The sequence below is a fragment of the Glycine soja genome, chromosome 6, assembly GCF_004193775.1.
Source record: "Glycine soja cultivar W05 chromosome 6, ASM419377v2, whole genome shotgun sequence".
Lineage (NCBI taxonomy): Eukaryota > Viridiplantae > Streptophyta > Magnoliopsida > Fabales > Fabaceae > Glycine > Glycine soja.
Window position 1 is genome coordinate 15,271,454 of NC_041007.1, and position 23,177 is coordinate 15,294,630.

The 23,177-nt window shown below is 35.1% G+C and overlaps 2 protein-coding genes across 11 annotated transcripts; both read right to left on the bottom strand.

Moving 5' to 3' along the window:
* Positions 1 to 1,322: 1,322 nt before the first annotated feature.
* Positions 1,323 to 10,763, bottom strand: LOC114416421 (putative pentatricopeptide repeat-containing protein At1g64310). Of its 10 annotated transcripts, none has more exons than XR_003667461.1 (4): positions 8,930 to 10,763; positions 2,679 to 2,803; positions 1,683 to 1,752; positions 1,323 to 1,587 (listed from the first exon to the last, which is right to left on the bottom strand). XR_003667461.1 is itself a non-coding variant. In XM_028381284.1 (2 exons), exon 1 carries the CDS (start codon positions 10,623 to 10,625, stop codon positions 8,970 to 8,972), a length of 1,656 nt encoding a protein of 551 aa, XP_028237085.1. In that variant the 5' UTR covers positions 10,626 to 10,763; the 3' UTR covers positions 1,323 to 2,803; positions 8,930 to 8,969. The 10 variants fall into 10 exon arrangements, 1 of the variants encoding a protein (XP_028237085.1); XR_003667460.1 differs by having other exon boundaries at positions 1,659 to 1,752; XR_003667456.1 differs by adding an exon at positions 2,215 to 2,427 and having other exon boundaries at positions 1,323 to 1,752.
* A 1,174-nt stretch (positions 10,764 to 11,937) lies between these two features.
* Positions 11,938 to 20,692, bottom strand: LOC114416422 (tryptophan aminotransferase-related protein 2-like). The gene is made up of 5 exons (XM_028381285.1): positions 20,195 to 20,692; positions 16,757 to 17,060; positions 14,887 to 15,167; positions 12,886 to 13,187; positions 11,938 to 12,331 (listed from the first exon to the last, which is right to left on the bottom strand). Exons 1-5 carry the CDS (start codon positions 20,440 to 20,442, stop codon positions 12,147 to 12,149), a joined length of 1,320 nt encoding a protein of 439 aa, XP_028237086.1. The 5' UTR covers positions 20,443 to 20,692; the 3' UTR covers positions 11,938 to 12,146.
* Positions 20,693 to 23,177: the final 2,485 nt, after the last annotated feature.

Sequence of the window (23,177 nt, forward strand, 5' to 3'; positions counted from 1 at the left end):
ACTAGTTGACGTGGACTTTATTTTTAAATTATTATATAGAAAGAATATACCTGAATGGTGTGTTGTATGTCCAAACAAGCATCTTATTTATACTCACATTAGGTTACAACAAAATCAATCATAAATACATAAGAATAAATTAAACCCCTAAATTGTAGTAACAACATCCTTTATTTCTAGTGATATTTATTTCCATATTTCTATCTAACACTCTTCCTCAAGTTAAGACAAATATATAATAATATATAAATATATAAACAGAATATATATAAATAAAAATGAAATAAAAAAATTAATATCACTTCACTTCACTTCGTACCCCATTGCCCAGAGGCTCTTCGCAATGCGAAGGTATGGGGGAGGGATGTTGTACGCAGCCTTACCCTTGCATATGCAAAGAGGCTGTTTCCGGATTCGAACCCATGACCAACAAGTCACCAAGGCACAACTTTACCGCTGCACCAGGGCTCGCGCGTGCGTATGCATGCACACATTTATATGTGTAGGGGGGGGGGGTAGCAAGAGGACCATTTTTATTTGTGTGGAGTAAATCTACTTCATGCACCTATGCATGGATTGTCAAGATTGAATGTCATGTGAGTTTTTAAAAAATTCACATGACTTTGTATGTTTGGATCTTAAGCATTCATGACAAGATCGAATGGCCAATATTAACGTGAGTGCAAGGGGAAGTTCAGGTGTAAGTGATGTAGTTGGAGGGACGGTTGGAGTATGAGGCAAGATGATTAGTGGATGGAACTGTTGTTGAAATTTGCATTTGCTGTTGGTAAGTAAGCAGTGGAGGTAGAGCAAAAGCAATGATTAGAGCCGAAACAACAAGTGAAATATGCAGAGGGTTTGCAATTTGCCGTGAAGGTGGGCATCAAGTACAGTGGAAAAGGAGGAAGGATAGGTCTCAAAAGAGGAAATGACAATAGAAACAATATATTGGTGAAGTTGAGGACAAAAATAATGATAGCCCTTTTAGAGGTGGTGGTGAGTAACCCAAAAAAATACATTTGAGAGATTTGGTAGAGTTTACTTTATAGTGCAACCAAAGACAATGAGAAGAACATGGTAGAGATTTTATTGAAATACAAGATAGAGTAGGGAACCTACTTGTGAAAAACAAATGATGACATGCAATTAATTGGATAACAAGTTGTGAGAAGTGCATCACCCAGGGAGCAAATAGGAACATGATGGTGAAGTAGGGTACGGGTGGTTTCAACCAAGTATTAATTCTTTCTTTCAACAAAACCATTTTGTTGTGGTGTGAACACGAGATGTTTCATCAAAAATACCCTGTGGACAAAAAAAACTGAAACAGAGAAGACAAATATTTACGAGCATTATCAGCGTGCCAAGTTTTAATACAAGACACACCTTTTTAAAGGTCAAGGGCTAAGAAGCACGTGACTTAAACTTGCAGGTGCTAATTTGCATTTTTCTCTACAATATAATTGTTAATTTGACTATCACACACAATCAATCAGGTCAAAATACCTTCAATGTGAAAAAATGCCTTTTGTCCAAGATGCATTATATGTTTTGGGTTCAATCAAGGGAAAGAAGAATCAGGGACCACTGCGGAAATAAGACATTACCACATCAATTCAAGCTACTGCTATGAAACATAATATTGATAAGGCACTTACATAATATGCAGCTCAACGTCATACTTCATACTTTATTCTGCATCCAGTTTCTTCAATAGCTCGCTCTAACAGCTTTCCTCCAACTTGAAACAACCTAACACATGAGATGAAGAGATGAAAGATACATTGCACACCACATAAGTCACTCAGAAAACCAAATAAGCAACTAAAACGTGAAATTAGTTGACTACACAATTGGGTGGGCAATCCATAAACTTGACCAACTTAAAGGTTCAACACAACATTTTATTCATCGCAAAAGATCACATAGAGCAAACTGTATCAAAAGCAAACCTTTTTGGGCTCTGTTCTTTCAATGTCAGTTACAATTTCAGAAACATATTCCTCCCAGTCTTTTAGGGGAATTGTTTATTTGTTAGTGAAAGGATACTTGGTAGGAACTTAGATGTATACTAGAGAATTATAGAAAATACAGAATCAGAACTGATAATACAAGATTTGAAAAAAAAAATACCATAGAAAGGAAATTCAGAAAAAGAAAAGATGTCAGAGTAGAAAGCTCCTCTGCCCTAGTGGCATCATCCACACCACAAACCTTTTCCTAAAAAGTGCACACCCATCCTCATAGTGCCCCCTCATCGTTTTTGATATTCACATTCCCTTTGATGACTCACAAGAGTCACAACACCATCTCTAATCTCCTTCTGTCTGCAGTCCATTTTGCTAGGGTAAATAGGAACATGATGGTGAAGTAGGGTACGCGTGGTTTTGTATACTCAATTATGTCCTTTTTCTTTCTCCTGTACACCTAGATTGGTGGCCCAATAAAAAATTGAAAGATACTACTTAGATGTGCAAAAAGACACATTACATAAGTAATTAGACACTACCAGACCAAACAACAAAACCCAACCTGAGAGAAAATGTTTCACAAGACAGATAAGATACGGTGTGCAAAAAAACTTCAAAGTTCAAACTAATTGTTAATCATGCAAAGGCACCTTTTTCTATTTGCTTAAAACATTTGTTTATAGGTTAAAAACAAAGACTGCCAGTTACCCTCAAAACATATCAACTGCACCCATGAAGAGCAACACATGTCGAATATTGCCAGCCTGCGCAGTATTTTCCAATCTTGCTGCATCAACCTGAAATGGGTGATCAATAACGAGATCTACTGGTACCTACAGCCAACCAATTTTAAATTATAACACATTCCCACCTGTAATAATTAAATATAAATTCACAATATCAATCTAAATCCATTAATGAGCACAAGTATCTTGCTTACTGTTGAATATCCTTGTAGTTTAGCCATTTGTAGTAACTTAGTTGGTAGCATTTTTCAGAGGACTACAGTGCATTGTCACTGTCATAGCCTCTCTCTTCTCCCTCTATCTTTTGTACTCTATATATATGTACTATTTTGAATTCAATAAAGTAAGGAAGAAAGCTTTATTCTGGTCTCCTTCAACTTGGCATCAGAGCGGGTTGCCGCCGTGCCGTCCGCCGCCAACTCCGGCGGTTTTCTCCGGCGAGACCAGGGTTCGGATCGCCTCGAAAAGCGTGACCCACCCCTGGAACTCGCATCGCCGTAGACCACCGCACGCGCCCCCATGCGCCACCACTCCTTTGCACGATTTCCGGCGCATGCTGCTCACTCGCTGCCGTGCCGGCGTCGGGAGCTGTCTCATCCTGTCCCGGCAGCTTCGCTGTCACCTTCTGGACCTGTTTCAGGCTTCAAATTCTGCTTCCGGCAAGCCGTTTGGTCAGCTCTTGTTTGTTTGCCTCTCGTGTGTTAGGGTTTGCTGTTTTTCCTCTTAAATGGCCTCCTTTGGACCTGTTTTTTCCTTTTCCGGGACCCCAACCATCACCACTGCCAAGCTGAACTGGAAAAACTACCCTTCATGGTCTGCTTCCGTGGAGTTGTGGTTCCTTGGTCAAGGCCACCATGACCACTTGGAGAAAACCTCCGATTCTGTTTCAGATGATAAAAGACCTGAATGGGAGAAGCTTGACTATCAACTATGTGCCGTGTTATGGCAATCAGTTGAGCCGGATATCTTGGAGATCCTCCGATCTTTTAAATCATGCCATTCTTTTTGGAAGAAAGCCCAGGAAATCTTTGCCAATGATATCCAAAGCTTGTTTGATGCAACTATGAAAGTTACAGCCCTCAAGCAAACCGGTCATGACATGATCGCTCATGTGGGTAAGGCTCGGGCTGCCGTGGAAGAACTAAGAAAGTTCCTTGTAGCTGATTCATTGGAAGAAGTGAATAGGAAACTTGACAAGTTCTACATGGTTCTTATTTTGAGGAGCTTACATTCAGACTTTGATCATGTGTGTGATCAAGTGCTTGTTGGGGACCAGATTCCATCAATGGATTCTCTCATCACCAGACTTCTCCGTGTGCCTCATTTACTGAAGGATGAGAATCCTACTAATGGAGTGGAGATGTCAGCCATGGTTGCATCTAGAGGGAGAGGAAGCGGCCGCAATAGTAGAGGAGGTCGCAGTGGAAGGGGTGGACGTCCTCATTGCACCTATTGCAAGAGGATAGGTCACACCCAAGAGACTTGCTATTCATTACATGGGTTTCCCGACAAGGTCGCACAAGTTTCTAAATCAGAGAAAGCAGAGTCCAGATTCTCTGATGAGGAGTATCAGGAGTATTTGAAGCTCAAATCCGAGAAGCCCAGCAATCAAGCTCAACCCTCGTCTGTACCATGTTTTTCAACGGCGTGTATCTCTCAATCCATTGAAGGTCACAGCCGTTGGATACTCGACTCAGGTGCCTCTGATCATATTTCTGGTAATAAGTCCTCCTTCTCATCCTTTTCTCTTCCAAAAATTCCTCACCTCGTTACTGTAGTTAATGGTTCCAAGGTAGCTTCTCAAGGAAGTGGTCAAGTTTCATTGTCTCCCTCTTTAAAATTAAATTCTGTTTTATTTCTTCCTCAGTGTCCCTATAATTTAATCTCATTAAGTCAATTAACTCATTCGTTAAATTGTTCAGTAACCTTTACTGCCAATTCTTTTGTTATTCAGGAACATGGGACGGGGTGATTGATTGGAGAAGGACATGAATCACGAGGGCTTTATTACTTGGAATCCAGTCCACCTGGGTCTTGTTTTGCTATCTCGAGACCCAAACTTTTGCATGATCGTCTGGGTCACCCAAGTTTACCAAAATTGAAGATTATGGTTCCTGGTCTTAAGAATCTTCGAGTCTTAGATTGTGAGTCTTGTCAACTAGGAAAACATGTCAGGTCGTCATTTCCTCAAACTGTACAAAGATGTGACACGACTTTTTCTACCATTCATTCTGATATTTGGGGACCAAGTCGTGTCACATCTTTTGGTTTTCGATATTTTGTAACCTTTATTGATGAATTCTCCAGATGTACTTGGGTTTATTTAATGAAAGACAGATCTGAACTTTTGCCTATATTCGTGTCATTCTACAATGAGATTGAGAATCAATTTGGAAAAACAATCAAAATTTTCAGAAGTGATAATGCTAAAGAGTATTTCTCTCATGATCTTTCTTCTTTTTTGTCTTCCAAAGGTATTATACATCAGTCCACATGTCCACACACACCACAACAAAATGGTATAGCAGAAAGGAAGAATCGACATCTTCTTGAAACTGCTCGTTCCCTAATGCTAAATTCGAATGTTCCTACACATCATTGGGGAGACGCGGTGCTTACTGCCTGTTTCCTAATCAATAGGATGCCCTCTTCTTCCCTTGAAAATCAAATCCCTCACTCAATTGTCTTTCCTCATGATCCACTTTTTCATGTCTTTCCTAAAGTGTTTGGTTGTACCTGCTTTGTTCATGATTTGTCTCCTGGTTTAGACAAGCTTTCTGCAAGGTCAGTCAAATGTGTCTTTTTGGGTTATTCTCGTCTTCAAAAAGGTTACAAATGCTACTCTCCCACCATGAGACGGTACTATATGTCGACAGATGTCACCTTTTTTGAAGACACACCCTTCTTCTCATCCTCTATGGACTACTCTTCGTCTCTCCAGGAGGATCTTCCTATTTCTTCTCCTTGTCCTCTAGATAACTCAGACCATAATGTCAGTGTTGTCCCATCTCCCTCACCAACTTCACCTGATGTTATCTCTCCACCTCTGGTTACCGATCAACCCAGGACAAGGCAGATTGGATCTCCAGTACCTGAAGCCTCTCCTAGTGATTCTCGTTCTTCTTCACCCAGTCCTCCACTCATGGATCCTTCCTCTTCTCCTACTCATTCTGACTCACATTGGCCCATTGCCATCAGGAAAGGTACTCGTTCTACTCGTAATCCTCATCCTATTTATAATTTCTTAAGTTATCACTGTTTGTCTCCTTCATATAGTTCTTTTGTTTTCTCCTTATCTTCCCTTACTGTTCCTTCCACTATTCGTGAGGCACTTGATCATCCTGGCTGGAGACAAACTATGGTTGATGAAATGCAGGCTCTTGAAAATAATGGTACTTGGGAGCTCGTTCCTCTCCCTCCTGGTAAGACGACTGTGGGTTGCAGATGGGTCTACACTGTTAAAGTTGGGCCCAATGGTAAGGTTGAGGCTCGCTTGGTAGCTAAGGGCTACACACAGGTATATGACATTGATTACTATGATACTTTCTCTCCTGTAGCCAAGCTCACCATTGTTCGTTTGTTTCTTGCTATGGCGGTCATCCGTCATTGGCCCCTTCATCAGCTTGATATTAAGAATGCCTTCCTCCACGGTGATCTTGAGGAGGATATTTATATGGAGCAACCTCCTGGGTTTGTTGCTCAGGGGGAGTATGGCCTTGTGTGTAAGCTTCGTCGGTCTCTTTATGGGTTGAAACAATCTCCTCGAGCATGGTTTGGTAAATTTAGTCATGTTGTTCAAATGTTTGGACTAAAACGAAGTGAAGTTGATCACTCTGTATTTTATTATCATACATCTCCTGAAAAATGTGTCTATCTAATGGTCTATGTTGATGATATAGTGATTACAGGGAATGATACTACTAAGATTGTCCAGTTGAAAGAGCACTTATTCAGTCATTTCCAGACCAAAGATCTGGGATCTTTGAAGTATTTCCTTGGTATTGAAGTGGCTCAATCAGGAGATGGTATTGTGATCTCTCAGAGGAAGTATGCTCTTGATATTTTAGAAGAAACAGGTATGCAAAACTGTAGACTTGTTGAAAGCCCTATGGATCCTAATCTGAAGCTCATGGCAGATCAAAGTGAAGCTTATCCTGATCCCGAGAGATATAGGAGCCTTGTGGGAAAACTCATTTACCTTACTATCACTAGACCTGATATTTCCTTTGTTGTGGGAGTGGTTAGCCAATTTATGCAGAATCCTCATTTGGACCATTGGAATGCTGTCATGCGTATTTTGAGGTATGTTAAGAGAGCTCCTGGACAAGGGTTGTTGTATGAAGACAAGGGTAGTACGCAACTATCAGGATATTGTGATGCTAATTGGGCTGGATGTCCCATGGATAGGAGGTCTACATCAGGTTATTGTGTCTTCATTGGAGGAAATCTTGTCTCTTGGAAAAGCAAGAAACAAACTGTTGTCGCTCGGTCCAGTGCAGAAGCTGAGTATCGATCTATGGCTATGGTTACGTGTGAGCTCATGTGGATCAAACAATTCCTTCAAGAATTGAGGTTTTGTGAAGAGTTGCAAATGAAGTTGTATTGTGATAATCAGGCTGCTCTTCATATTGCCTCATACCCAGTCTTTCATGAGAGGACCAAGCATATAGAGATTGATTGTCATTTCATTCGAGAGAAGCTTCTGTCCAAGGAGATTGTCACTGAGTTCATTGGTTCTAATGATCAGCCAGCGGATATTTTGACTAAGTCCTTAAGAGGACCCAGAATTCAGACTATATGTACCAAGCTTGGTGCATATGATCTATATGCTCCAGCTTGAGGGGGAGTGTTGAATATCCTTGTAGTTTAGCCATTTGTAGTAACTTAGTTGGTAGCATTTTTAGGGGTTAATTTTATTAGAATCACCATCTAGTTGTCCATGAATTTCACATACAAGCAAAATCAACAACTAGCACAAATGACTGATGTTTAACAATAGAAATCTTTTAGTCACAAACATTCCTATAAATTTACCTTCAACCAGTCAAATGGTGTTCTATCCTCATATCAACGGGGTACCATTACAGAAATACGAAAAGAACCATAAGTCTAAAATTGCATTCACTTTCAGAATCAATATTAACATGATATAATGATAACCTAAGGAAGTTGATCATTTTCAGGTTCAATCATTTCATCAGTTTCCATATTCGACTAAATTAGCACAAAATTGGTCTGATGAATGGAGTCATATTTAGATTTTAACCTCATCTAGTCAGTACCAAGTTCACCTTACACTTTTAAGTTATTAAGTACTCATTTCTAAATGCAATTCCCCGTACACTTTAAGTTATTGAAGCACAGAAATTGGTCTGATGAATGGAGGCATATCTAAACTTTAACCTCATCTAGTCAGTACCAAGTTCACCTTACACTTTTAAGTTATTAAGTACTCAATTCCAAATGCAATTCCCCATACACTTTAAGTTATTGAAGCACAGAAATTGGTCTGATGAATGGAGGCATATCTAGACTTTAACCTCATCTAGTCAGTACCAAGTTCACCTTACACTTTTAAGTTATTAAGTATTCATTTCTAAATGAAATTCCCCATACACTTTAAGTTATTGAAGCACATAAATATCAACAACCCATATGTATTCCCATCTAAAAGGCTTAAATAATATCAAGAATAATTCCAAATCACAGCAAAGACTTTATCCTCTCGATCTCAAGTTCCATTAACACTCACACTCACAGAATTACCACATCATCAATCAGAAGAACAAAACACAACTTTTACAGCTACAAGCATCATTGGAAGAAAAGAGAAAAAAATTACAAATTGATCATGGAATTTCTAGAAAAGTGACTTTATAATAACTGAAAAACTCATGCGATTAGATTATGGAGGGTAGTGTTGTTGAATTCACCAAGATGTTCACTGGAGGCAATCTCACTGAGAAGCTAGGTTCAAGAAGGGATCAGTGGTAACAGAATTTTGAAATGTGAACAAAGGTTAAAGGCTACAAATGCAATCTGTATACTTTATGAAATAGACTTAAAGCAACTCCCCGATTATGTGATTTTATATACGAGACTTCACTGCTTTTGGTTTAAAGATAATTATCTAGACCAATTTTGCATATCCCAAGAAGTCAAAAAACATACAAGAAGCAAAAATATACAAAATTATGTTTTACATTCTAATACCTTTCTGTGAAGCCTCTCTATATCTGACAGAAGTAGCTGGCTAACTGCCATCAATCCAGCTTAGTCCGGGCATTTTTCTCGGGCCTCCTGTCATATTATCCCTCAACTTCTTCACATCATCCCACCTCCCATCACCGGCATATATATTAGAAAGCATAACCCTATAGACATTATCGGCAGGACTACTTTCAAAAAGCTGATGTGCTACAGTTTCTGCCAGCTCAGAATTTCCACAAATATTACAGCATGATAATAAGGCTCCTAGGATAGCCTTGTCTACAGGTTCTGGTAAGGACTGGGTCAGATTGTAAGCTTCTTCCAACTCTCCAGCACTGCCAAGGAGCTTCACCATGTAAACATAGTGCTCAGGCCTAGCTCTAATGTTAAATTCATGTTTCATTCTCTGGAAAATCTCCCGGCCATCTTTGACAAGTCCAGCATGACAACAGGCACATAGGAGAGAAGAGAATGTGGCTTCATCAGGTACCAATCCTTTCTCCAGCATCTTATCAAACATCCTGAAAGCCTCCGAAGCACATCCATGCAAGCCAAAACCCAAAATTACTGAATTAAAAGAAACAATATTCCGTTCTGGCATTACCCTGAAAACACAAATTCCCAAGTGCAAGAAACCACACTTTGAATACATGTCTACAAGAGCAGAGGAGACCCTGACATCCAATTCCAATCCATGCCGAAGAGCATAACCATGTACCTCACATCCGAGTCCTACATTCGCCATCTGAGCAATAGAAGCCAATACACTGGCAATCAAAACAGAATCTGGCTTCTTGCTTTCCATGTTTAATTTCCTGAAAAAAAGCAGCACCTTCTCATACTCCCCAGACTGAGAATACCCAACTATAAGAGCAGACCATGTGACCAAATCGGGATTCAAAATACTACAAAAGACTCTATATGCCGAAGCCATGTGCTTACATCTCGAGTACATACTCAACAGCAGACTACCAACATGAGAATCAGAATCAAGCCCACTCTTCTGGCTCAAGCAATGCAATCCTTGGCCAATGCTCAGCATTCCAGAATCCGCAATACCCACAAGCAACCCAGCCAGTGTATATCCATCAGGCTTCATCCCAAAAAGTCTCATCATGCTAAACATCTGCATCCCCACATCCCACAGACCAAAGCCCCCATATCCAGAAATCAACGAATTCCACAAAACTAAGTCCGGTTCAGCGATCCCATCGAATACTCTACGCGCTTCATGAACAAGGCCTAGTTTTGAATAAGCAGCCACAAGTGCACTGCAACAAACAGGGTCCCTTCCTAACCCTGCAGCCACAGCACCTCCATGAACACGTCTTAGCATGCCGAAATCAAAGTTGTCAGCACAGGCACGTATAACACAAGCATAGGTGTGACCATCAGGACTTATGTCAGCCCCAAGCATGGTTCTAAACAGAGAGATTGCATTGAAAAATCTTTGGGACTGCGCGAAAGCTCGAATCATGGAATTCCAAAGGTAGACACTTCGGTTGGGAGTTTTGTCGAACAGATGGTGGGCAGAGTTAATGTCGTTGTTGGCTGCATAGAGCCTAACAATTTTTGTAGCGTAAAAGGGGTCTTGTGATAGATGGGTCTTCAAAAGGAATGCGTGTAATTGCTTCGCCCTCAAGAGGGACTTACAAATGTTGTTGAGTTCGCAATGGAGCCATTCAAACGGAATCAACATTAAGGATATGTCTCCAACAGGTTAGAGTTTTTAGAGGGTTTTGTGATACTGACAGCAACAACGACGACTACACACGGGTGAAACTAGTGATCATCCATCCTCAGTTGATCAACAAGAGTTAGCCTTCAAAGAGGCCAAATTAAGGAGGATACACCTTTTTTATTTTATTTATTTTTAATATGTTAATAAATATTCTATATGCTAATTTTTATTTATTTTACTAAACTGTATATTGACAAAGAAAAATTCATCCGTGAATCAAAGAAAATACCAGATAATTTACAATACTCTCATGCATGTTGTTGAAACAACTAAGTTAAACTTTTTTCACAAAAATAAGTTATACTCTAAGTTTTCTGTTTTGGAATTTATTATTTGTTAACAATTTTCTTTTGGTATACAGAAAAATTTAACTGAATTAGATTGCAAAAACCTACTAGAATTATTTTATTATTATTTTAACAACTAATAAACATTATGTTTCTAACTTGAACTAGTTTTCAAATACATAGTTTAAAGAAATTTTAGTATTATAAATCTATAAGCCTAAAAGCATATTGCATGTTTATTGATAGACTACTCATTAGTCTATAAATTTTTATTGGGATTCCTTTTGTTTCAGACATAGATATGATCTTCTATTTTACAGATTTAACAAGTTTTAGCATCCTTGAGTAAGGTTTGGCCCTCCCAAGTGTATTGATCTTTCTTATCTTTAATATACATTCTGGGATGAGTTTTCTTTTGGGGTTATAGGAATTGGGATGCCAACATAATTGAGATGTCAACCCCTTCAACCTTTCTAGTTCATCTCCTTTTTTTGCTAAAAAAAAAGAAATTAGTCTATAAATATTTTATTGTGTTTTCAAATGATAAGTCCATTAGCACAATGTTATTGGCTTTTTTCTTTTATCAAAAAGATATCTTTCAATCAATAGTTAAAAACTAATTCATTTCAAAGTAGAGAGATTATCAAAATAAGTTTATCTCTCCTCGTAAAATTTTCTTTATATATATGATCAAAATTAAATCTTTAAACTCAAGATTTTACATAAAAAATTTGAATTCAATTTTACTTAAATCAATGACTTTTTGGTAGAGAAAAAAAAACTTAATTTGATTTTTCTTATTTTAACACCTACTTATTTATTATACAAAGATTAAATAAAAACTTGGGTACCATATATTGTTCAAATAATATTAGACTCGATCTTCTTACTTTTACATAAACACTTAAAGGTTAATTATTGACAAAACAATTAAATACTATGTGTAAATAACATATATAAAAAAAAATAACAACTCGGTGTAACTCCACAATTTAGAAATGGACTAGTTTAATGGTAAGATCCTTATATTTTTCCTAATTGCATTCCGTTAAAGGATGATCCCCAAGACCCATATATATCTTATAAATGGATGAGCAAAATTGCATTTCTGTGTTTCACTTTCCAGCATACAGAAAACTAACACTTCTAAATATTATACATACATTACCCAGCAGGAAACTCCCCCTATATATCACGACTGTATGGCAGAGAGTCTATCCAGAAACTGGTTAAAATTTTCGTCAGTATCCAACATGCTAATTCTTACGTATTTTGGGCTAACCCCAAAGTGTATTCCACTTCTCGTTAAGATGTTGTATCCTCGAAGGAAGCTTTCGCAGTCTTCCACGTTTCCCTCACACTTTAACCACACAAAAGCTGTCAAATATGTATACAAAAAAAGAAATGAATTAGAGAAAATATACAAGAGTTTATTTAAATTGAATTTAACAAAAATCTTCCTTTGTAATAAATTTGTTAACTATCATAATAATTATTTAAAAAATTTCATATGATTATGTACAGTAAAATGTAAAAAGTTTCACACTGTAAATTAATAAAAAATTATTATGAATATAAATTTTAAGATAATTATGATAAAAATTAATAAATTTAGTTTGTGATAATTGTTAAGTCATACTTAAAAATGAGTTTTGATTAACTGTTAGTGTAATTTGAATTTATTAAAGTGACTTGTAACCTTTTATAGGCTTTTTATTTACCAAAGAAACTATCAAACATAATGTTTTAACTTATTTTAATAAGTTTCAATGCAAGTTTTTGGATAATTATTTATTTGATAATAACTTATTAAATAAGTAATTCAAACCCATCTTGAGAATGAAGAAATGAAAGTATATATAAACATTTTGACATGAAACCAACATGTGGGCATGCATGAAATCAAACTTGTCATCAATTTAAGTATGTACCTGGTTGAGGCTCCAAGACCTGATTGAAAAAGGTGCAGAATGCTGGAGAAAATTTGGGCAAACTGAACAACTCGCTGCGCTCCACAACTAGTCTCAATTGCTTCCACCTGTTGGCCATGAGTTTGTGGCTGAATTTGAAGAATGACTCGCTCTCTTTGGAGTTTCCTTGTTCCCAGCTATCAGAAACTGCCCTTAAGACCTTAGCAGCCCTGAGTTGAGAATCCTTAGACACTCCAATTGTATTCAGCTCTATGAATTTAGTCATTTTCTTTGCTACCTCTTGGTCTTTCACAAGAGCCCACCTATATAAAATACAAAGTGGAAGCTTTTAGGAATTTAAGTGATATGATCTTTCTTTACATTATTTTCATATAGATCAAACACTTGTCAGAAACCAAAGGGGTTCGAGTCCAACTAGTCTCACTTCCAAATTAATAATGTGTTTGGTTTCATGTTCCAGGTGTGATTTCTCACATGTTAGACATGAAAATAAGAAGTTAATAGTTATAGCTTTCACATTCTAAACATGATTCATTCTTACTCAACGGGTTTTGAAACATGATATAAATCCTACAAAAAACAGTGTTTTGTCACATGTCAGTGTGATACCCTGATGAAAAACTAAAAAACAAGAAATTTCTACTCACGAGATACCATGGCCAAGTGACTCTCATCTTTTCATTGATACTTTGTGAAATCTGTTATTCTAACAAGCTGTTTTCTTGTAACTTAGGCTTATTTCTGATTCTAATGTCAAACAATATTAGTTAAACAGTTAAACCTCTCTGCTTATTAAGTTTCACGTCAAACAATCCCCAACTACGGCAATCATATGCAAGTATCTGATAGACACTTAGGTATTATGAGGTGTCTAAGTTCCACGTGGAGTAGCATAAGATGCTCAGTGAAATATTTAAGTGCTTGATTCTTGATAGGGGAGGGGATCGAATTAGCTGGTTTCGAGGACCAGGGCCTCCATAGAAGAGAAGAGAGGAGAATAGTAAGGCAAGGAATATATTTCATTCATGATTCTGGCTTATTTACATACTTATTTATACTATCCTCTAATAACAGAATTCTTATCTTTTTGTGCAAGAGGAATATCACAGAATCAATTCGGTTAAGCTTGTCCTCTGCTCTAACAACATCATCATACCATAAGGATTTCTACTAAATCCCTTTTCTACCCTTAAGCATAATCTCGAAGGTAAGCTGGCCTCATGACTCTTCTTTTGGGCTTTTCCTTAATCTGCACCTTGGTATGGTCTACTTGCACCTCTGCTGAATGTTCTATTTGTACCCCTGCTCTGTGGTCTGTGGTTTCCCTATCAATTCTCCTTTAGGAAAGGGCTGACCAGTCTCACTTGAGTAGTATGGGATGCTAAATATTACATCAGGGCATGCTTAAACTTGAAAGGCTACATTTTCTCTACCTTCCTGAACTTTTTTTATGGAACCAAAAGAGATTACATCCTCTCTTATGTTGTTAAGTTTGGGATTTTAAGGGGAATGTAAGTGATAAGTTTTTGTTAAAGAAATATTTATTATATTTTTAATATGAAAATACCTTTTTAATAAGTAAAAAAGAAAAAGTCTTAAAGAGTGATAAAATAAGAAAAAAATAATAATTTAATCTTGTTTAGCACATTCTTAATTCCATCTTTATATATAAGGAACCAAGTTAAGAATGCGCTAAAGATAAGGACTACATTAAGAATGCATGCATAATGGGACTGACAGTGGTTGAGATCAAACCAGTAACATTTACACGTATAGGGACCGATTTAATAAATTTGTATGTACATGAACCAAATTGAGAATTCGCATACCAGGGACTGAATAACATGTTTAACCTAAAATTTTATAGTAAAGAATTATGCTAATTATGAAGGTGAAATTCAAGTATTTAATAACAGTACTTATGAACTTTATAATAAAAAGAAAAGAAATAATTGAGTAGGACAGTAGATAAGGTAGTCTGTAAGTTATGGGTCAACTTACCCTATGCGCATTCCTGCATGGCCAGTGCTTTTTGAGACGGTGAAAAGCGTGAGATCATGATCTGCAGGCGCTGATATTGGAGTGTACTGTGGCCAGTAATAGGCAAGGTCATGGACCAAAAATCCCTGGCTTCTGTTGACCTTAGATCTTCTTACGTGTCCATCAGGATTATTGGGAGAAGTAACCAGCTCAATGTAGGGACCCTCTTTCTCATAACTTTCTGCATCACCACCCCATTTGTAAAGCCCTGATTTCAAGTGATTCGTCATTGATGGGTACGACTGCAAAGTAGTTACTTTACTCGTCAATTATATGCCTAACCATCAACTAATCAAACCAAAAACAGCAATTCTTCACATCATTTATGGTCCTGTGAGGCCTAATTAGAAAGTTACAACCATGCAATTTGAAATGTGTGTCCACTTGTCTTAATCAGAAAATTTGCATTAAATTCACATGTGGGTAACTTGTCATAAACAACCAACATATTTTTTTTTTTATCTGTAAAAGTGTAACTGAAAGACAGATATTAAAAATTTTACAATAACTAACACACTTTGTTAAATCAATTAAACTAAATCCCTTTAATAAACCATTCACATATTAAGTGCAAAAAGGGTCAATTATACCATAACCGGTAATGAAGCCAGATGCCAGCTTTTTCCTCCTTTTTGTTTATGAATTGAATGAATGACCTGCCTCATCTGAAAGAAATTACTAGGTAATCTAGAATTATTAACTGTTTATTATTCTAATCAATATCTACATAATAGTGCATATTTGAGTTTTTTAAATTAAGAAAAAAAAATAGTGAATGCATTAATGTCCTGAACCATCTAATTGTTTCTAATTTTTATTCTATATCTTCAAAGCTAATTTACTGACAGTTCCACACAAGCGACAGTTCAACAAAAAGTATCAACTATCACGTGATCAGGAGCAGGTGTGCAAAATAACGAGTGGAAGTCAGTGATAAACATCGACCAGGATTAAAAAGTAAAAATATCTTTGGATCAGGAGGCAGAAAATTAATTACGGGATACAAATACACAAGAAATGGCAGCAACACCATTGAATGCTAGAATTAATAAGTGTTTCTTTAGAGTTCAGAGGAATCTCAGAAATAGAGAGGGGAATCAATTCGGACATAATTAACTCAGTTGTCAAATATTTATTAATTTCCAACTGTTGTAATAAATGTGTCTTGTCCTAGCCATTCCCTTTTTAAACCACTTTAAGTTCCTTCACTATGCAAGAATTCCCTCAATATATCACTCAAAGTGGTTAAAGTATTACGAAAAAGGTATCAGAAACAGATTCACGAATGAATTTGCTTTTCTTAAATCATCCACTCTTGAATTTCTGACTGATAAAAAAAAAGAAAACATCCACTTCTATATGTATGCATTTTTACTGAACACTTGTAAATTCTGCCACAATGTCTTCTTAGAAATATTCTTCATATTAATAAAATGAAAAAAAAATAGAATTGGACATGTTTTATGTTATTAAACTTTTAAAGTAATATAAAAAAACAAGAAGATAGAGTACTCTTTTACTAAACTTACTTGTAACAAATAGCATTTCACGAAATAGGCATAGGAATATCATCGTTGATTTCTCACAAGTATCCTATTTGAGGTACTATTATGCACTACATAATAAGTATAGATGTCTCTTTCAGCAAAGATTCAAACATCATTTTATCACGTTACCACACTAGTCTTTTCTATTAAATTCAACTTGCATTGTCGATTTAGAAATATCATTAACATTGATACTTTTATTTTATGTATTATTGTTATGAAACCGAGGGAATAAATACTAGAGATAGAGATATAAAACATAGTATATGAAAATCCTTACGCACCGAGTAGTAGGGTGAGGCACATACAACACTGATTGGTTCAGGTGAATCAATTGGGGAGAGAGCATAAAGAGCAGCAAGAAATAGCTGAGAAGAACCTGTTCCAACCACAATGTGACGCCCTTCCGTGACTGCATTTCCAACCACATTGTGCAGCCTCACCACTTCCCTCGCAAACTCTGCCTCCAAAAACCAGCAAATGTTGGTCACATCAGAAAAATAACTCAGAGACTGCCATCCAGGGATTGTGATCGTGCTCTTGTCACCCGTTTGTCGCCAAAACCTCTCATACGCTGTCGGGTCTCCACTGCAAAAGATGTTAATTTATGTTAAAATCTTTTAGTTTAATGTAACATATAGTTGGTCAGAAATTAATCTGTTCATGCATTATCATCATGTCCAACTATGAACAAACATTTATGTAAGAATCAATTCATGGTTTCTATAATGCCAAATAATATTAAATACATTAGTCCACTGTCCTTCCCATGTAGACCATGATCTGAATTTCGAAAGAAGGGGTCATGTACTGTCTCTGCCCTGAACAATCTTTACTGTTTTCCCTTTTTTCTGTTCAAATATTTTTTTTTATAAAAAACACAATCTAAAAAAATATAGATGAATTTAAGAATAAAAAAGACTCAATTACATTTTTTTTTCTTTTACTATCACCATTATGCAAATTTGATTTTCATCATTTTAATTGTGCAATTTTAATTTATATATTTATTAAACATCTAATACTTAAAATGTTGACGTGATATTCTATTATATAACTACATTAGCACATTCATATTTACATGACATTACTTATACTATTACGTCAGTATTTATCAAATATAATGAAAATAATAAGAGGATCAAATTCAAGAAAAAAATGCAGATTAAATTTATAAAATGATTATAGTAAGAAGACTAAAAGTATAAAGCAAATGAAAGATTATATAACACTTAATGAACCTAGACAGATACATTTTACCCTTCTCACAAGTATACACAAATCACTTAACTCTAATCCCAATTTCTTTTGAATAAATTAAGCCTTAATAATTATGTTTATACATTTGTAAGATCTCCACCGATTAGGTAAAAAGGAGCAATGAACATGTTGAAGAAAGGGCATTGAATTAACTAAGGGCTGCATCTGCATGTGTAAAGTTATGGAAAAAAAAGTAATTAGGAAACTGAATTAGCCAAAACAATGATTAGATAGGTTGAAAGATATGGGTAGATGTATGCATTTACAATTACATCAATAAATGGGAGCCATGCACAGCCGAAGAGTGAAGGGGCAAAATATGTTGGAGGTGGATTTCCAATTACGCGGGGCCCACAATGCAGTTGATATGTAAGATCCAGATTCCAAAGGGCCCATTTGGAAACCGAAAAAAGGAAAAATGAAAAACGAGAAAAACAAAGAATATATATATATATATATATATATATATATATATATATATATATATATATATATGCTTATTATGCAATTGAGTGACTCACGATTGGGGCGGCAAAAAGTTGTAAAAATCTCATTTCACTGAGGGAACCAAAGAAGAGCTTGTACAATAGTGTTGTGGCCACGGCCGAAAGAGTGTCTTTATGCAGTGTGCACCTAGGGCATGTGACCCCACCAACTTCTTTGGTATTCTTCCAACTACCAACAACCACTATTGTAGCATATATTTTAAAACTAAGCTTGATTTTTAAATGTTGATGCATTTAGTCTTAAACTTTATAACATTCAATTTATAATTGATGAATTTTAACTTAAATTGAAGATAATATACTATTATTTATATATGTTTTAGAGATAAATATGTTTTAAAAGAAAAATTATTACATGATGATCTGAAACTATCATATGTTTATGGTCTCAATCAATCATCATCACAGGATATATAGCTAAAAAATTTGATTTATGAGAAAGTGAATGAAAACTCAATTATCTACAACATAGAAATTGATCGATATCAAATATTATACAATTGGATCATATAATAATTTATCATAAAGATTGTGCTTTAAAAAGTTAAAAATACCCTCTAGCTTTAAAAAGTTAAAAACAACTGCTATAAAAATATATAGGTTCCTATAAGTTTCATAGTTGAATTGAAATTGGTGTCCACCTTTAAAATTGACTTTCATTTTGCAATTATGTCACTTATCTTTTTCCTTAATCAACTATATTATAGCAATAGTAAGTGTCTCTTAAGAAACTAATTTTGTTAAATAAAGTAATCACTTTTTTAAAAAGGTGTTTTCATGTTTTCAATAAAAAAATCTGAGCAAAGCACAAATCTAAGACGAGGGTAATGTATACAATGATTTTGAGATAGACAATGTCAATGAGGATCCCGCCAATGGTGCTGGTGCAGTGGAACTAAAGTTGGACTCTCCTACTTCACTACTACCATCGAGCATGCTCTAGGAAACTACTTTTCCTAACTAAATTTCGACCCTCCAACTCCGGAACTGGGAGTACATAATAGACATGATTTTTCTTTTGTTACATTGAATATGAAACACACTGATGAAAATGACATGCTCCCGACACACAGCAATAAAATATATATGTTAAAAAAGCATACACTAACAAAATGACCAACATTATTATGTAACATGGAGATTAAGGAACCTTAAACTTGGTAGTAGATAAGAGAAACTATTACATGATTCAGATCAATACAGTTTATTTTTTATCAATTTACACCTAACATACTATCTACGAGAAAAAGTTAGTAAAAATCAATTACATGTCAAGTAGATATTTAAATAAACATAAGACGAGTCTATAAAGATTGATCAACACCATGCAATGGACCGAAATCATACAATGGACACTTTTTTTCCACTAAAAATGCAGAATGAAAATATAAAAATCAAATTTTTTTTTTAATTTTATAATTTTCAATAAAATTTAACTAATAAAAAAATATGTAGCACTTATCTAAACCCAAATACTCTAACCGAGTGGGAGTGATGTAAGGTTTGTTAGCATAAGTAAGAATTATCTATTGGGAGAATTATGTTTGATTCTTATCTTAAAATTTCCTGAGGTGAACAATAATCATAAATTACGAGTATAGTTAATCTTTGATTCACAATTAATTGAAAGAGACTCCCTGGGACAAAAAATAACTAAAACAGTCCTAGAATCAAACAAATTTGTATACTGAACTTGCTGTTATATTCCTGACATATTTGGTAAGAGAAAGTCACGTTAGAGACGATGACTTGTCCCTGTCTTCTGAGGGAACAATAGCAGGAAGAAAGCAAAGAACGGTACCAAAGACGCAAGTAAGTTACCAGAAACAGAGCCACGATTGACTCAAACAAAAAGTGATAGCAGAGATAAAATGATACTAAAAAAGACATCATCATAAAATGAAGGGAACAAATTAAACTAAATAACCAAATAGAGTTCGTGCTAGTATAGCTTACTGGTCGAGGTTGATCACTCTATTATTGCTGCTAGCTCCTGTTGTGGAAGTAGAATTGGCGAAAGACGAAGTAGATGATGATGATGATATAAGCATGCGTGATTTATGGATGTTATTGTTATGCTCCTCGTGATGAGTTACAGAATGATTGTGATGAGGTTTTTGTTGAGCTTGGTGCATCATTAATCTGAGTATGAGGCTGACGTTCAAGGCGAGAGAGAGTACAAAGAAGTGCCTCAAAGAGAACATGGCGTAATAAGAAAAGAAAAGAGAGAAAGGAAAGCTAAGGTGAAGGGATGGAGTAAGGAAGGAGGGTCTGTGGGGAGGAAGTAGCTACTGAAACTGCTTTCCTTGATGTACACCTGCCACTAATATAAAGTGTGTTTGGAGTGGACCTTTCAAGAGGTACTATATAGCCTATAAAATCAAGTTTGCATTGCAAAGTTCCCTACTTCCCTTGAACATCGTGCTAACACATGTGCACTTCCAGAGGAATTTGTTTCACGTTTTTTGAAAAATTTCGAGTTCAAAATTCATTTTAAATAAATTTTTATACGTTTGATATCACCTCACAAGAACTTTAAATTGATTCTGTTTAAGAATTGATTTCGAGTTGAAAGTTATAACCGGTTTTCATATCTTTTACGTTTGATGAAAATTTAATATTGAATTTTACATTTAACTTATTTTATAATAAAAAATTCCAAAAATAAATCATATTATTTTAAATTTAATTTTAATCAAAATCAATTTTATTAGAAGTCATCCAAACATTACAAGGATAATTTTTTTTCTTCCCCGAAGGTAATCTCTTTCATTTTAGAAATATATATATAACAATACTTTCCTTCTTCCTATAACAAGGATCGCCTTAGTTTTCTTGACTCTGACAAAGTAAAACAAATAAATAAAAGAGTAATAATTTTATAAAATTAATCTTATTAATACATCAAAACACCTCAATTTCTACCTTTGGAGTGATGAATTTGTTGTTTGGGTGTTCTTAATATTTTACTCCTTTCATTATATTTGGGAATGAATTCCATGACTTGATGTTAGATGTGTTTGATTCATGTTTTCATGTGTTTTCCATGTTTGGTAATGGTAGGAACTAGTTAGGTTTTGATCTGGTAAATTTAGAGTGAATTTTTAAGTGTTTGAGAATCCTTATAGGGGAAGGGACTATGCTGAAATTGTGATATACTAATTTTGGCTCTTGACCGAGAAAGGTGACCATTTGGCTTAGTGAGCATATCTTGCCAAGCAAATTGTGAGCCACAAAGAACTTAATTCTTTTAGTGAACTTGACTGGATTAGCGAGAGAGTTCAATCTAATTAAGTAAGTCTTTTTCGCTAGACAAGAGTTAAGTATGGTTGAGCATAAATGTAACATAATTAGTAATTTTATTTTAGTTTCTTAAGAGACTTTTAATGTTTTAATACTTGGAATATATGTAAGTTGAATAATATAAGAACTATGACTACCATGATAAGTGAAGATTGATGGGTGAAGTAGGTATGACCTGGTGTGAGTACTTAGCCTATCAGAGATAGAATCCTCATTCATATCATACAACTCTTTTTTTTTCATCTCAATATATAATTGATTAATAATTAATTAAGTTAAGCACTTCATATATTTTCCATGATCATGGTAGCAACTATTATAACATTTTATTGGTTGGATTGAAATTAGATTTAGATATCTTAAATAAGAATTCGGGTTTGAATATTGTAGATAAAAAAAATATAATTAAAAAAATAACCACATTAAAAGATAATTAATTAAATTCTCCTACATAAATTAATTATCCACAGCCAATATGATAATGAAAAAAAAAAAACAAAGATTTCCATGGTTGAAGTACATAATATTTTCTTGTCAATAGTTGCCTAACTACTAATTAATACATGTAACCAATCATCTTTTAAGTACAAAAGAAAATTGTACCAATTAGTTTTGATGGAATTGATTAACCCATGTTTACTTGGGATGAATTAGACCTCTGAATTAAAATCAAATAAATAAAGATAATGCCTTTGTTGTAGTAATTAAGCAGCAACGTCGGTCCTATGAATAAAGATATTTTGATCACAACACAGCAGTGTGCGAACACCTCTTCCTCCGTATTCACTTAATAAATTGGAAGCCAGATACAAATAGTGATTTCTTTTAGTGAATGTTTAAAATGATAAAATATTTATATATTATTACCCTTTAGTGAATATATATATATATATATATATATATATATATATAAAGATCAACTTAACTTACATTAAAAGTAACCATTTTCGCTATTTATTTTTTGGAATCTAATAACTTACATTAAACCCCTTTGTTTGTATAAATGGTGATGGTCACCGTCATACCATTACCTTTACCTGTCTCTGCATGAATGTAGACTGGTCTAATAACACCTATCTATATCTGCAAGAACGTGGACTGGTCCAAGTCTAATGCTACTGTAACCAAAGAACAGTGAATCAACATTTCATGTGATCCTAAGTTCCTAACTCAAGTCAAGTCTCCTCTATCAATTTTGGACACTTGCTCTTTTTCAAGCTACAAAAAAATTCGAACCTCTGGGTCAGTTTTAATCATAGGAAACTCCACTTACTTTTGGACACTTGATCATTTTTAAGCTAGGCTACTACAAGTCCAAATTCAAACCTTGCTCATCCTAATTTCAAAAGCCCAATTCTCTTGTATGTGAGTATCTCAAGCATTTTAAATAATAGTTGACGCAGGATCATTATCTGAAGGCGAATATTTGTTAATTTTACCTAGCATTATAAATACAAACTAAGCATTATCCTAAATGCACCCTCTTCCCCAAATTTAGAACCAAGCACTGTCCTAAATACATAAAAATAAATAAAGAGAACTAATAAGGTAACAGAAAGTAATAGAATCAGAAAATAGTTCCTTTAACCAAAAAAAAAAAAAAACTGCCTAATGGACAAAATTGTCTATACAAAAC

Excerpts from the sequence above, each read along its gene's own strand:
- LOC114416422 (XM_028381285.1), bottom strand. The coding sequence starts at position 20,442 with ATGTTCTCTTTGAGGCACTTCTTTGTACTCTCTCTCGCCTTGAACGTC. Across the intron at positions 15,168-16,756 it reads GTGCCTCACCCTACTACTCG|TCGTACCCATCAATGACGAA; the intron begins GTGCGTAAGGAT and ends ACTACTTTGCAG. Across the intron at positions 13,188-14,886 it reads CATGCAGGAATGCGCATAGG|GTGGGCTCTTGTGAAAGACC; the intron begins GTAAGTTGACCC and ends TATTTTATATAG.
- LOC114416421 (XM_028381284.1), bottom strand. The coding sequence starts at position 10,625 with ATGTTGATTCCGTTTGAATGGCTCCATTGCGAACTCAACAACATTTGT.